General features: G+C 36.5%; 2 protein-coding genes across 2 annotated transcripts; one reads left to right on the top strand and one right to left on the bottom strand.

The window, feature by feature from the left end:
* The first annotated feature begins 888 nt into the window (after nucleotides 1-888).
* On the top strand, nucleotides 889-4,553 carry LOC132166447 (uncharacterized). The gene is made up of 4 exons (XM_059577263.1): nucleotides 889-984; nucleotides 1,165-1,208; nucleotides 1,697-1,783; nucleotides 1,903-4,553. Exon 4 carries the CDS (start codon nucleotides 1,962-1,964, stop codon nucleotides 4,227-4,229), a length of 2,268 nt encoding a protein of 755 aa, XP_059433246.1. The 5' UTR covers nucleotides 889-984; nucleotides 1,165-1,208; nucleotides 1,697-1,783; nucleotides 1,903-1,961; the 3' UTR covers nucleotides 4,230-4,553.
* A 527-nt stretch (nucleotides 4,554-5,080) lies between these two features.
* LOC132166179 (flowering locus K homology domain-like) lies at nucleotides 5,081-13,251 on the bottom strand. Its single transcript, XM_059576955.1, has 7 exons — nucleotides 13,174-13,251; nucleotides 11,897-12,180; nucleotides 9,210-9,459; nucleotides 8,673-8,821; nucleotides 7,366-7,650; nucleotides 6,487-6,681; nucleotides 5,081-5,673 (listed from the first exon to the last, which is right to left on the bottom strand). The coding sequence occupies exons 2-7, from the start codon at nucleotides 12,167-12,169 to the stop codon at nucleotides 5,491-5,493; spliced, it is 1,335 nt and encodes a 444-aa protein (XP_059432938.1). The 5' UTR covers nucleotides 12,170-12,180; nucleotides 13,174-13,251; the 3' UTR covers nucleotides 5,081-5,490.
* Nucleotides 13,252-14,304: the final 1,053 nt, after the last annotated feature.

The following is a 14,304-nucleotide window of genomic DNA, read 5'->3' as shown; positions in this document are numbered from 1 at the left end:
CATAACTTTCAGTCTTTCAGTACTTTTGCCTGTTTTATAAAGAACAAAATTTCTCCAATCAGGATTGTTTAATTAATATGTGTTCAAAAACAATTCCTTGGTGACCATACCATGAGCTCACTAATATGGGTTGATACGCCTGATTGATCGTACAATTTGAATGTGATTATTTCAATCCCCTTTTATCATATAAATTTCTTTTACAATTTAAAATTTTAAACTAAGCAGTAAAAGATAAGTGGTTTAAGCTCAGTTCTATAATTTTTTTTTTTTTTTTTTTTTTTTTTTTTAAAGCAATTTTACAAATCGCACTTTTATTTTACTACTATTCCACCCTATCTATGTGACAACGTAAATCAAGACATCTCTTGTTATTGAAGATCAATGGTAAAAATTGAAATTCACTACTTTTAATACAAACCCACTTAGAAGACGTTTAGTGCAGGGAATGATCAATTTTTTAGAAATATCAATCTCTATCATTGAATAACATAATCCAAAGCCAAACTCTCAACAATAGTATCATTACGTTCCTAATGAATAATTCAATCAGCTATAAATTACGCCTTACGAAATGGAGGTATTTTACAACCCCTTTTTCTTTCCTTTGTGTGAAGATGTATTAAAAAACAAAAACAAAAAAAAACTAAGTGTCATATCACGGCCGAAACATCAGCACTAAACTTTTCACGTAGGGTCCCGGACTCCCGGTCCAGTAAACCTATTGGAATTGAAGGGCCATGGGCCATGGGCCATGGACCATGGACCATGATCAAATGAGTGTAAAATTTAAAAACATATCGCCTACCCTTTTGCGATAGTGTAAAATAGGCACGGTATAAAAATAGATTCGATGACCTAAATACCCTCTGAATTGGGTAACCCTAAGCGTTCTGAGCCCCAAATACTCGAAAGCACATCGCCTACCCTTTTGCCCCTGCAAATTTTTCTGAGTCTTCCCCTTCTCTGCCCTTCATCTTTGAGGTTTTCCCTTCTGCACCCTAAACCCCACCCCGCCAAACTCTAAACACTTCTCTCTCTCTCTCACGCACTTTTTCTTTTTCACACATTTTTCCTTCAGTGCATTAACATTTAACCCTAACTAGCTTTTCTTTATTAGCATCTAATTAATCTGTTTTTGTTTGTTTAATTTTTTTTTTGCAGGTTCTATTAGAGGTTGTTTGTGAGGAGGCGGTTATAACTTATACGTGAGTTCTCATTACTTTTCAATTTGTTTTTTTTCTGTTTTGTTTTATTTTTATTATTTTTTTTTTTTATTTTCCGGTTTCTGAGTGGAAAAGTTCTATGTTTGGTTCCCGAGAAATTTTAAGGGAAAGGGAAGAAAAACGTATTGCGTTTGGTTTCCCAGAAATGAAAAAAGAAAACAGAAGTCGTATAAGTTGACTCAGCCCAATTACATGTACCCACTAAAAAGAAAATGGAAAAGGAAAAGGAAAAGCAATATAAATCGAACGTTTTAGTAATTGAGTTAAGCTCGGTTGGGCAGTGTAATGGAAAATTTGACTCTATATGTTATTTTGGTTTAAAACCCAACTAATGCTTTGTCCCAAATAATGAGAAACATCTGGATTCGAGGATGTTACTTTGTTTTCCTATAATCATTAATAGTTCTTTTTTACATCATTGATTTCACTATACAAATTTGTGTTTGCTGATTCGTTTTCTAATTTCTCAGTTCGTTCGGCTTTGTTTTGAAAGAACTAATGTGTTGGAGGAAAACTTGGCTGGATAGAAAAGAAAGCAAGTCGAGGGTATAGTTTAGGTAATGCTTTTGTGCTGTAATTGTAATAACCTTTTTATGGCTTTTTCTTGTATATGTCAGTGCTCAGTGTGGGAGGAGAAGAAAGGATTTTGATTCACAGGTATTTGTTTTGTGGACAGGTCTAATTGAAAAACACATAGGAAAACACTGATTTATTGTGGCAACTGTTCGACTTGTTATGGCAAACAACGACTTGATTCTTGGGCAAAAGCGGGATCAATCATTGATGCCAGATCAACATTTTGCGCTAGGGCAACATCACAATGTGATTCTGGGTCGTGGCCATAATTTTGGATCAGGGCAGACTCATGATCATGGTTTGGATATAGGACATACCCATGATCATGGACTAGCTCTTGGCCTGACACATGAACATGGAATGTCTCTTCAACATACACATGTTGAGAATTTTGGTGAATATGATTTAGAGTTAGATGGAGATAAGGATTCCGAAGCTGATCAAGAGCATGCTGATGTTGACAACCATAATAATGAATTGTCTCTTACTGCTCAGGATCATGACTTAGGCTTATCCGATAATCATGAATTGGCTGTTGTAGAGAACCACGATCTTCATGAGAGCTTAGATCTAGCTGTGGACCAGAATCAGGAAATGAGTATTGTATGTAGCTCAGATATGACTGTTCAGCAGCCCCTGATGGTTAGTCCTTTCCCTCAGTCCCGAGCCTTGGAGCTAGATTCTAATGACAAACTGTCTGTTGGGCAAGAGTTTCCTGATGTCCATAGCTGCCGAAGGGCACTGAGGGATGCAGCCATTGCCCTTCGCTTTGAGATGCAGACAATCAAGTCTGACAAGACTCGTTTCACTGCCAAATGTGCAAGTGAGGGATGCCCTTGGCGAATTCATGCTGCGAAGCTTCCAGGTGTTCCTACTTTCACAATTAGGACTATCCATAAGCCACATACGTGTGGTGGAATCACCCATCTTGGTCATCAACAAGCCTCAGTCCAGTGGGTTGCAGAGTCTGTGGAACAACGCCTGAGGGAAAATCCTAACTACAAACCAAAGGAGATATTAGAAGAGATCCACAGGATCCATGGGATTGCATTAACGTATAAGCAAGCGTGGAGGGGAAGGGAGCGAATCATGGCTGCAGTTCGTGGGTCATTTGAGGAAGATTATCGTCGGCTTCCGCAGTATTGTGAGCAGATCAGAATGACAAATCCAGATAGTATCGCGTTTGTCTACGGAAATCCTGTTGACAACTGTTTCCAACGTCTCTTTGTTTCATTTCAAGCATCCATTTTTGGGTTTCTAAATGCATGCCGACCTCTTATAGGTCTTGATAGGACTCCTCTGAAAAGCAAGTACCTTGGGACGTTGCTTTTGGCTACTGGTTTTGATGGAGATGGTGCTTTGTTTCCTTTGGCATTTGGTGTGGTTGACGAGGAAAATGATGGTAACTGGTTGTGGTTCCTTCACGAGCTGCATAGCCTGCTTGAAACTAATGCAGAGAACACGCCAAGGCTTACAATTTTGTCTGATAGGCAGAAGGGAGTCGTGGATGGAGTAGAAACAACCTTCCCAATCGCATTTCATGGGTTTTGCATGCATCATCTTAGTGACAGTTTCCGGAAGGAATTTAACAGTGCTGTTCTTGTCAACCTTCTTTGGGAGGCTGCGCATACTCTCACTATCCTCGAATTCGAAGCAAAAATCCTTGAGATTGAAGAGATATCACAGGATGCTGCTTATTGGATTCGACGGATTCCACCTCGCCTGTGGGCCACAGCATATTTTGAGGGAACGAGGTTTGGGCATCTCACAGCTAATGTAGCTGAATATTTGACAACTTGGATGGCTGAAGCTTCTGCACTTCCAATAATTCAAATGATGGAGTATATACGTCGGCAGCTGATGACTTGGTTCAATGAGCGTCGTGAAGCAAGCATGCAGTGGACAAGTATTCTCGTTCCTTCTGCCGAAAGGCGTGTGTCAGAGGCTATTGAGTGTGCACTTAACTACCAAGTGCTCCGAGCAAATGAAGCTGAATTTGAAGTCATTTCCCATGAAGGATCACATATAGTGGACATCCGCACCCGGTGCTGTTCGTGTCGTGGATGGCAGCTCTGTGGGCTGCCCTGTGCTCATTCCGTGGCAGCTCTTCTCTCTTGCAGGCAGAATGTTCATCGGTTTACTGAAAGTTGTTTCACTGTGGCAAATTATCGCAAGGCATATTCACTAACGATACACCCAATTCCAGATAAAGCCCTTTGGAAGGAGATGTCATCAGATGTATTTGACAACGACGGGAATAAAGACTCTGACGTTATCATAAATCCTCCTAAGTCACTTCGGCCACCCGGTCGTCCAAGAAAAAGGCGAGTCCGCGCAGAAGATGGTGGTCGTGCTAAACGGGTTGTGCATTGTAGCCGCTGCAATCAGACTGGCCATTTCCGAACAACATGTACAGCACCTATATAGATTCCAGTATTCGAGTTGGGCTATGATCCCTTATACCGTGCAAAGAAAATCAGTTCTTTTGGATATATCTCTAGCTTTGATTGTTAGCTGGTTCAGTTTTCAGAAATATTCTTTACTTCTATACATAGGCTTCTTCGGATAAAAGTTCAGTTTAGACAGGCAATAGTTTCGGATGTTTGTTTCATTGTTTCAGATTTTAGACATAGGCCAAGTTATTTCCTCTTCGTTATCATTGAATATTGCTTTGTTCACTTCAATAATTAAAGTTCAAGCATTGTTATAACAAGACTTAGAAAAAAATTTAGGTCATGGATGATTGGCAAATCCACGTGTTTCTCGAATGTATTCAAGTGGCTCTTCATTGTGTCACTATAGCACGCACAATTAGCACATGAGGTATTAACTAATTGATTTATTGATTTGATGTTGCATGCTAGCAAATTAAAGACCTAATCAGAAGAAAATTTAAAGACATAATTGTCAAAATTTAAAATTAAATTAAATTCACATTACCCTTGAAGTAAATTACACTTACCCATCCTAACTACAAGTTCATTTGTAATGTCTCCTTAAAACTATAAACTTTAATTTTTACATGCTTATCAAGTAGTCATAGAAAGTCTATTATCTTGACGTACTCTTCGCTCATAAGCCTATCATCTTTAGGATGGCCTATATTACCCTACTATGGCAATAGAAACAAAAATGAAAAATGCTACCTCACTCCCAAGTGCACTATTTGGCGTGCATTGGATTCAAAATCTAATAACTATCAATAATCCATTTAAAAACTAAAAGAAATTTTCACTGCCATGTCAGAAAATGCACTCATAGCATTTCTCAAACAAGAATTAAAGAAAAGTCATGTCTACACCAACGCCATGATCAATGGGTCATTTACAACACATCTTAGGTACTGCTAAATTTCCTGATGGCTACACGAGCATACAAGTAGCTCTGTGAAGAATTACAGCACACAAGTCCTCAACCAAAACAAATAAAAATGGAAAAAGCAAGCATTACTTTGGTTAAGAATCCAAAGGATGGGGCCAATGTAGCAGTAAGAATTAGATGGAAAATGAACAAACCTAAAAAGGCCCGACTCAATTGTTCGTAAACTGTGTTAAGAGAAAGAAAAACTAAATGTCACCAAATTCAGGACATCAACATATCAAATTTCTGGTATTTTCCAGGTGAATCAGTGAAGAACATATCGTTATGCCAAATGCTGAGCCAACCCACTAAAACTAATGTCAGCTTCTCAATAACCGTAGTTATTGCCATAGACCAAACCATAGTCGGGGGCAGGATGGTGGCCTGCGTGTCCCGCTGTGGACTGTGGAGATGTATATGCAGGACCATGCGCTGGATAATCATTATAGCCCTGGCTGATTGATCCTCCTGTTGAGTTCTGTGCTGAGCTTGCAGCTTCAGCAATGAAATTCTGCATCATGCAAAGAGGAAGCAGTTACTCAGATAAAAGAAAAAATACTTCAGGGTGAAGGTAAAAAGACAACTGAATAATTCTGTATTAGTATTGCATGGTGATAACTTATAAAGTATACAAATAATAACACTGCAAGTTTTGGTAATTGTCATTATAGATTTCATAGACAGTTATGTTTCAATATTTTCATATACACAACTGAATTCAGTGTCATCAAAATAAATATTACAACAATGTAACACGAAAACACCAGAAAGCTTTCACCATGATAAACAAAACTTCAATAAATGACTACTACACAATTTCTAGAAAACAATATACATTCATACCCTACCCCCAAAACTCCAAATTACCTATTATCTAAGATTTCAGCAAAACAAATAAAACATAGATTGAAATATAGAACACCAATACCCTTCAGCTTTCATGCCATTATCCATCCAATGCCAGGTATAATTTGACACACAAAAAATGCAGATAAGAACATCGGCAATAAAATAAAAATAAGATTAGAAAACACAAATATGTGTTAGCTTTCAAGCCATTACCCAATCCAAGACATGAAATTTAAGAAACCACAACAATCAAAATGGGTAGTCCGTATTGGTATCAGATCTATTCCCATGTTCCGATCTTCCAAAAGACAAGTTCAAAAATACAGACAAATCCATATAAGAACATAAGCATAATAAAAGAGGAACAAGACTGCAAAACAAGCAAACAAAATTATACCAATTAGACTGAAAGTAACAAGAGAATAAAGGTTTTCATAAATATTGCATTCGGTAAAACACAGGAATTCTAGTATACCTGAATTAACTGCTGAGCTGTTTGTATTTGAGAAGAAGATCCATTTATTTCAACAGTCATCTCCCCGGGCACACCCCTTGTTTCCTGTATTGCGATACTCGCCCCACTTGCCCGACGTATGTAACTTATATTTGCACCAGATGTCCCAATAACAGCATCTGCATATAATAGAGGAATTTGCATGTGGTTTGTAACCTACACAGCAAAAAGTAAACAGCATAAACATCAGAAATATTCGAGAGACAGAATAAGCATAACCTTCAGCAAGGTCTCACATTCTCTTTAACCTTCAGCGAAATAGAAAGAAAAATCACAACTTGTACAATTTACTGTCATCAAAGTTATCGCAATTCCCTAAATTTTAATGTTTTCCTGAACTACTTTTTTTAAAATTAAACTAAACTCCCAGTCATAAAGCACATTGTGAAATAATTTATATCATTACACGGTTCATTTTCACAGCAGAGAGACCAATAAAGCAGGTTTCCTCAGTGAAAACAAACTAAAAAAGAAATGTGGGTTACAGAGGGAGAACTCTGGCTTTGCAGTGGAAAAGCATGCAAAAAATAAAACTCCTCAAGCAACATTACAGACATAAATACTACCAAAGCTTATATTTTTCAACCAAAACTGAGATTCAAAGTAAGAGATATCCAGAAATCTGCCATTACTTATCATTGGCTCTATTACCAAACATTTTACAATTTTAATTAAGAGTAATACTCTCGAAGTAATAAAGTTAAATCCAGGACTCAATTGATTGAAGTCCTAAAGAAAGAATAGGCTTAGTCTCCACAACTTTTGTGCAACACCAATTGGTGATTTTCCCATGTCATATTCTTACTTAAAGTAGTCATGATGAAAGCAAGGATAAAGCACCTTCGTGACCACCGGCTGTTGTGGCTGCGCACTAGACGAACGAAGCCCCACATAAGCGTCTCTTCCATACATAGGAGGACCCTGCATATGCTGATTGTTCAAAGGTGGCATCTCAGCAGGCTGGTAATAAGTGTCATATTGACGTGAAGGCTGCATGTATTGAGGATTAGGCGCAAAACCAGGTCCAGCACCAGCATTAATTGGAAAGCCTTGAGGAGGAGGAGGAGGGCCCCAGGATTGGTGTGAGGGCATGTTCTGATTTGGTCGAACATTTGGCATTTGCATCTGACCAATAAAAACAGTTATACGTATCAATTCACACCAATTACATTTATCTGATATGAAAACAAGACAAGTAATGAAGCTTCTCATCGAAACAAATGTGAAATCCTAGACTCAGTATGAATCCAAACCAATTCAAAAACAGTTTAAACAGGACAGTGAACTAAGGTTCAAATTTCCCTACTTTATTTGTTTATTAGAGTTAAGAAATCAGAGCTGAGGTGTTGAGCATAGAATTTTCCAGTCAAGCTGACCCCAAGGAACTACATTCTTTTAGTACTTGCACCATCTATTCCCATCATATCAAAACCAACACCAATAAGTAATTTTGACACATGAAATCTTTTGAATCCCAGGCAGGGCATGCGGTGGTTTCTGCCTTTTAGCAGATTGTACAGCACCTTTTATGGATTTAAGTAAAAAACGCATCGATGCCTCATAAAAGTTTACTTGAATATATTTAGAGAAGCTTATCCTTACCCTAACATTTGACATTTTTATCATCCTAATCAAATCCTAATCACTTATTCATTGCTCATTTTGTCCCAATTTATTTTAAATATCACATACTATTCAACCAAACTCTGCCCACATTTATATCCAATGAAAGACGAATTGCCCTTATATTGAGTCACCAAAGTTAACTGCAGAGCCAACTTGCAAAACAAATTGCCCTTATATTGAGTTACCGAAGTTAACTGCAAAGCCAACTTGCAAATGTATGCGGGCATCTAATTTAGCAGTGCACGTCAATGATGGTTAAGCTGGTTGTGTTGTGACCAACCATCAAAACAGTTGGATGACTAAAACAGATCAGATGAGTATGCCCAAAACCAACCAAACCTACAAACCCTAAGCCTGCCATACCCTTGCAACTGGAAAATGTAGGTTGGCCTAAAAAAAGGGAGTCAATTTTATAAGTAGAGTCAAAATCTACATTTCAACTTTTTAATGGACATTTACATCAATTCTTACTTGGGCCCACATGATTACCAATTTCAAATCATAAAAACAAGCAAACTTACTTGTGTTTCAAATACTCCAACAATACTGCGGTCGACCAAGAATTTCCGGAGATGATTTAAGATGAGTTCAACTGCTTTTTGCACACCAGCAGATTCCCCTTGTATCTCAACAACACTATCATCTTGCAAAGCAAAAGTCGGCAGGTGTTCTGCAGTATACTACAATATTCAGAACATTAAAGCAGCCTTTCTGTGATCCATTTCACAGTCAAAAGCAATCAACACTTTGATGGATTAAACTGAGGGTCTAATATTTTTGGCTACGAACAAAAACCAAGAAAAAAAGTGCTCAGCTCAAGAAACGTAATCATATCGTCTAACATGTGATAGGCATGTCAGTAGTGAAGAAAAAAATGGAAAAAGGGCAAGCTTAAAAAGGAAATCAAAGCAATCATTAAGGGTTGCAATCCTTGAAAAAAAGTAACAAGAAGTTGTATACAAGTGAAAGTAAAACATAAGGGGAAAGAATCCAAAATCTTCAAAGAATAAAATATATATAACACTCTCATATGGAAAAGTAATGTTTTGCAAGAATACCTGAACCAAGGACCCGAATGGTACAATTAGAAGCATCTTGAATAGACTTTATAGTGGAGCCCTGCTTCCCAATTAGGCTTCCTGCCTGGGTATCTGCCACTAGAATCCTTGTGATCACTGTGCCAACTGAACCAGATGTAGCATGACCAGAGTCAGTGTCTACATCAACAAGACGTTTATGAACTTTTAGTAAAGCCTCCATGGCAGGAGAAATATGAAGATCTGGCTCTTCTTTAGCAGAAACCATCACCTTACAAAAGTCAAGAGATACAAACGGTGAGCTTAGAAAGACTACAAATCCATGATTCTTATCATAAAACAGATCAGTAGTGCCTCATAAGTTCGTGCAAGACGGGGAAAAAAAAAAAAAAGACTTTATTCAACCTTTTAACCCATTCCAACACAATTAGCTTTGTAGAATAATCAATATATAACATATTATAGCACTTGGAAAGAAGTGCTAAATCCCATTCCTGATCCATCTAATCCTCGATAAAAGCTTGTACCAATCTAAAATGTCTCAATATTTATATGAACAAATCGCCATAGTGCCAAAAATTCAAAACTGTAACTCAGAAAACACGTCCAATGTCTTGAAGATTAGATGTATTAAAAAAATGTAAGGTAGTCCAATGGGAAAACAGGAAAAATAGAGAGAAAAAATGAGATTTCATAAGTCTACAATCACAAAAAATCACACAAACACACATGTTCCAACCAAATGGCTTCATTTCCTAGCAAGTAATCAGCTCCGTCATCAATTTCAAGGTTTTTTTATGTGATGACGGTTAGAAACCAAGCCCCAAAAACCTTAAATGTATATTATGACACAATAAGAATATAATTTTGAGTATAAGCATTTTAAGATTTCAAAAGTCTCTGTATGCATTTTATACCTGTTATATTTCAAATGAACGTCTTAATAACACTCAGAAGTTAATCATTTACGACGCCACTCCTGTAGTAAAATTGATCAAGAGATATTTCACATTCTAGATTTTATTCAAGGTTTTAAATATCTATATTACAATGCTTCTGTGTATTTTGTGCTTATTAGATAATATTTGGAACAAATTTGAGAAGTTTTTAGTAATACTGCATCATACTGATGAGAATTTAAGAGTTCCTAGTACAAAGTTTAACAATGTCTGGCAGGACACCAGTCGACCAAGTTCTGTAGTTACCAGATACAGTGAAAGCTTCTTGATACCAAACTCCGCACAACGAAATCCTGATTGTTGTTAAGTCAAAAAGAACTTTTCAGCACTTGTAATGCTCAGAACAGATTGCTGCAACGTGCATCTTTGGTTCTTCTAGTTTGAAGCCACTTTGGTCATTGATATGTTGCCTTAGATTCGTGAGGAACCTGCACACATTCATTGTGGTTATTGGGACAAAGACACTGTTTTCTTTGGTTTCATATTTAGCCTTCTTTATTATTTTCACCTTCTAACTTACTTCGTCTTATTATCTTTGACCGTTTAAAAACTATTTTAATAACCCAATCTGCTACTTTCTTAGCAGCCATTTTAAATATTTGAGTTAACATGTTTTAAATAAAGGACACTTAATCTGTTGTTAATTATTGAATTAGACTAGCAACACAGTTAGTCTGTTTCTTAACCTTAAGCAATTCCTAAAGCACTAATAGATTCCTGCCAGTAGAGGATTTACAGATCTATCTTCTAAGGAACAACAGAGAAGTGTAATTCCAAAATATACACTATTTTGGAACTACTGATATTTTGGAATACACACACACACACACACACACATGGAAACTAGATTTTCAAGGAATGGTGAGTTAATATTTAAGAGCAGTGTATATTCCAAAATATCTGTAGCAATTTCATGAGCAAGAAGAAGTTTCATGCATCTACCTCATGCAATTCCAACAAAAGGGGAAAAACAAAAGAAATTACAACAAATGAATATGGATTGCAAGAGAACAAGCAATATCAAACCGACAACAAATTTATAGCACATTACTGCACACATTTGGAAAATTCTGTAGGGCTATGATAAGACTAGCTGTGCTCTGTGGCACAAAACACTGAGGTTGTTAAGAAGTAACATGCTACTAGAATGACCTTAGGTGAAATTAAAATGTTAAGGTGGATAAGTGGGAATGTTATGAAATATATAAGATCTGTTCAAAGATAGGGGTGGCTCCTATTGAGGGAAAGAGATGGAAAATTGTTTAAAGATGGTTTTGTTATGTGCAATGGAGACCCAATCAATGCACCAGTCAGAAACAGTGATTTAATTCAAGTTTATAAAGTGGCAAAAGGTAGTGGCGAATGATATATTCACTAGGGAGGCAACAGAGTGCATGATTCAAAATTGGACAAAACAACTGAAAAGAGCACATGTAGCGAACTCCGAAATCCATAGGACCATAGCCGACCCAATTTAGTTGGAATTAAGGCTTATTTGAGTCAAGCTCAGTAGTTTACACATCTATTCTACTAGAAACGCGAGAATAAGAATACTTAAGATAACATCAATAGCTCATTTCACATAACCAAGTTAAATATTTAGTAGAATCATCGGATGGTCAAATACCTTGTACTAACATCAGTTGATTGATAATTTAGACAACCAACTATGGCAGAGAATGAAACATATACAATATGCATACATAGGAATAAACCCCAATAAAAATAAATATATAGAAAAAAACTCACTGCTCTTTCTGAGGTCCCAGGAGGACCGTCAAGAATTTTAATCCGAGCCTTCGTCTCCTCGGTGATTTTCTTAATGAATTCTCCCTTTCGACCAATAATACCACCAACCTTTAGTATAGGAACCAACATCCTGAATACATTCTCTCCAGGCCATCCAGGCCACTTCTTTCCTTCACCTCCTTTAGAATCATCCTCAGATCCTTCTTTCTGCAGAGGATCATAGTTCTCAGGCATATCACCTGCCTCATGTTCATTTAAATCTTCGCTAGCCATTTGAGTATTTTCTGGGCAAAACCAACCAATGGAACAAATTAATATGTATATTGATCACTAAACACATTAAAGCACAACCCCAAAGAAAAGGTCAGGCTATATACATTCCTACCTATGTTTTCATCTAGAAGGGACCATGAGTAACAAAGTTAATAACTCTTGAAGTAAATGAATCATGTAAATGAAAAATTAATGCAGCAAATCCAAGTTTTCGTAGTAAATCCTTTTCTAGTCAATAGGGGTTACCCTATATACCTCTTGTATACATGGGTTGTGCCCATCTGCGCGTTTTGATAATACACTTATTACTTATAAAAAAAAATTAAAAATCCAAGTTTTCGTAACTGTAAATAATTTTCCCCCATTTACTTATCAATTGCCCAGCATTAAACAATTTTACATGACCTAAAATGTGAGATCCATATTTAAGCTAAAAATATGGAAGTTCATCTTCTTAAGGCTAAAAATATACAATATCACGGTCTTAATATTAAAGTTCATCTTCCTTTCCCATATTTAATCAACGTTAGTAGAAGAAATGATTAGTTAAACTACAATGAGTCAGTTTCTTACTCATTTTTTCATTTTCCTGAAACCAAGGAACCAAAACAACGAAACATCCAAAAATCTCAAATACCCATTTCATTATTTTAATTTCCTCCATTTTCTAGGCAACCAAACAAATTTTAACAATTAAATGTCAATCATATTTAAACCTTAAGAAGTCGCTTAGCTACAAAATTTAAACTACCAAAAAAAAACCTAGAGAAACCAAAACCCATAACACGTAAATTTCACGAATTTCAGTAAAAGCTGAAGAGAGAGTTTCAGAAACGGAAGCAAGTACATACACACACGGACACACAGATTCGCGCACATGTATATATGAAACCCTAGAGAAACTGATAAAAACCTTGAGTAAAGAGAAAAAATGAACAGAATCAAAAGCGTACAGTAAATGAGTGGCATACATATACAGCGAGTTTGAATTTGCAGTTACTTACAGAGAGATTTGTCTGAGAAATCTTTGGCGCAGAGAGAGAGACAAAGAGTAATGGAGGCTGTGCAAGGTGATAGCGAACGCCGAATGTACATAAAGAGAGGTAGGAGAAGGCTTTATATTTTACTTTTAAGTCCTTTTACTTTTTACTAATTTAGAATCGGACAAAGTTATGATCTAAACTAGGTTAGAGAAATTTTTTTTAACTTAGTTTATAAAAAATGACATGTGTCATTTTTTTTTTAAGAATAAAGTTGTAACTTATATTAATCAATGGATAGAGCAAATTGCTCGACCAAAATTACATCACGAATATAGTTAGGAATTACATCTTTTCATGTATGATTTATGACTTGGTGAATAGCCACCTTCGCCAAATTGTGAACTGCATTATTAGCATCTTGAGAGACATGACAACATCTCCATTGCGGAATAGATTGTAGAAGCATCTTCGTATCATTAATAAGATGCCCATTACGGCTCCAATTTCGCTCCTTCGAATTAACCGCAGTCACTACTTGAAGCACATCTCCCTCAAAAATGATGACTTGCCCTTCCATCTCAGAACACAAACTAACTACAACACATGCTGCCATTATCTCCCTCGCTAGTGGCTCAACAAAACCATATTTAGTGAGACTCTGTGCCACAACTATAGCACCCCATGAATCCTGACTGCCACGCCAACACCAATACTCCCATAATGTTTATCAACGGCTACGTCCCAATTAGCTTTTACACAACCAACTGGAGGTGCACATCATCTATTACATACCCCCGACCCTGCATCGTGACTGTTTGGAGATCTAATCAATTTCGCCTTCTTGTACTTCTCATCCTCCATTATATGACCCTTAAATATGTGAGATGCACATATTTTTTTAATAGTATGGACAAATTTGAAATAATTTTTATTAAAAACTCATTTGCATCTCACATATTATTAAAAAAAAAAAATACATTCCACTTTTATAGACTAAGTTGAAAAAAATTATTCCACTCTAGTTTGAAGGAAAACTTTAGCCTTTAAAATTTATTGGAACTCTTTTTGCTATCGAATCGTTTTTGCTCGTGTTTTCTTTTGTTAAGTTAGAAGGTAGTAACAAATAATTAAAAATTATAAAATATTTTCAAA

This window comes from Corylus avellana, chromosome ca11 (assembly GCF_901000735.1).
Source record: "Corylus avellana chromosome ca11, CavTom2PMs-1.0".
Classification (NCBI taxonomy): domain Eukaryota; kingdom Viridiplantae; phylum Streptophyta; class Magnoliopsida; order Fagales; family Betulaceae; genus Corylus; species Corylus avellana.
This window is presented reverse-complemented; position numbering and strand designations above follow the sequence as displayed.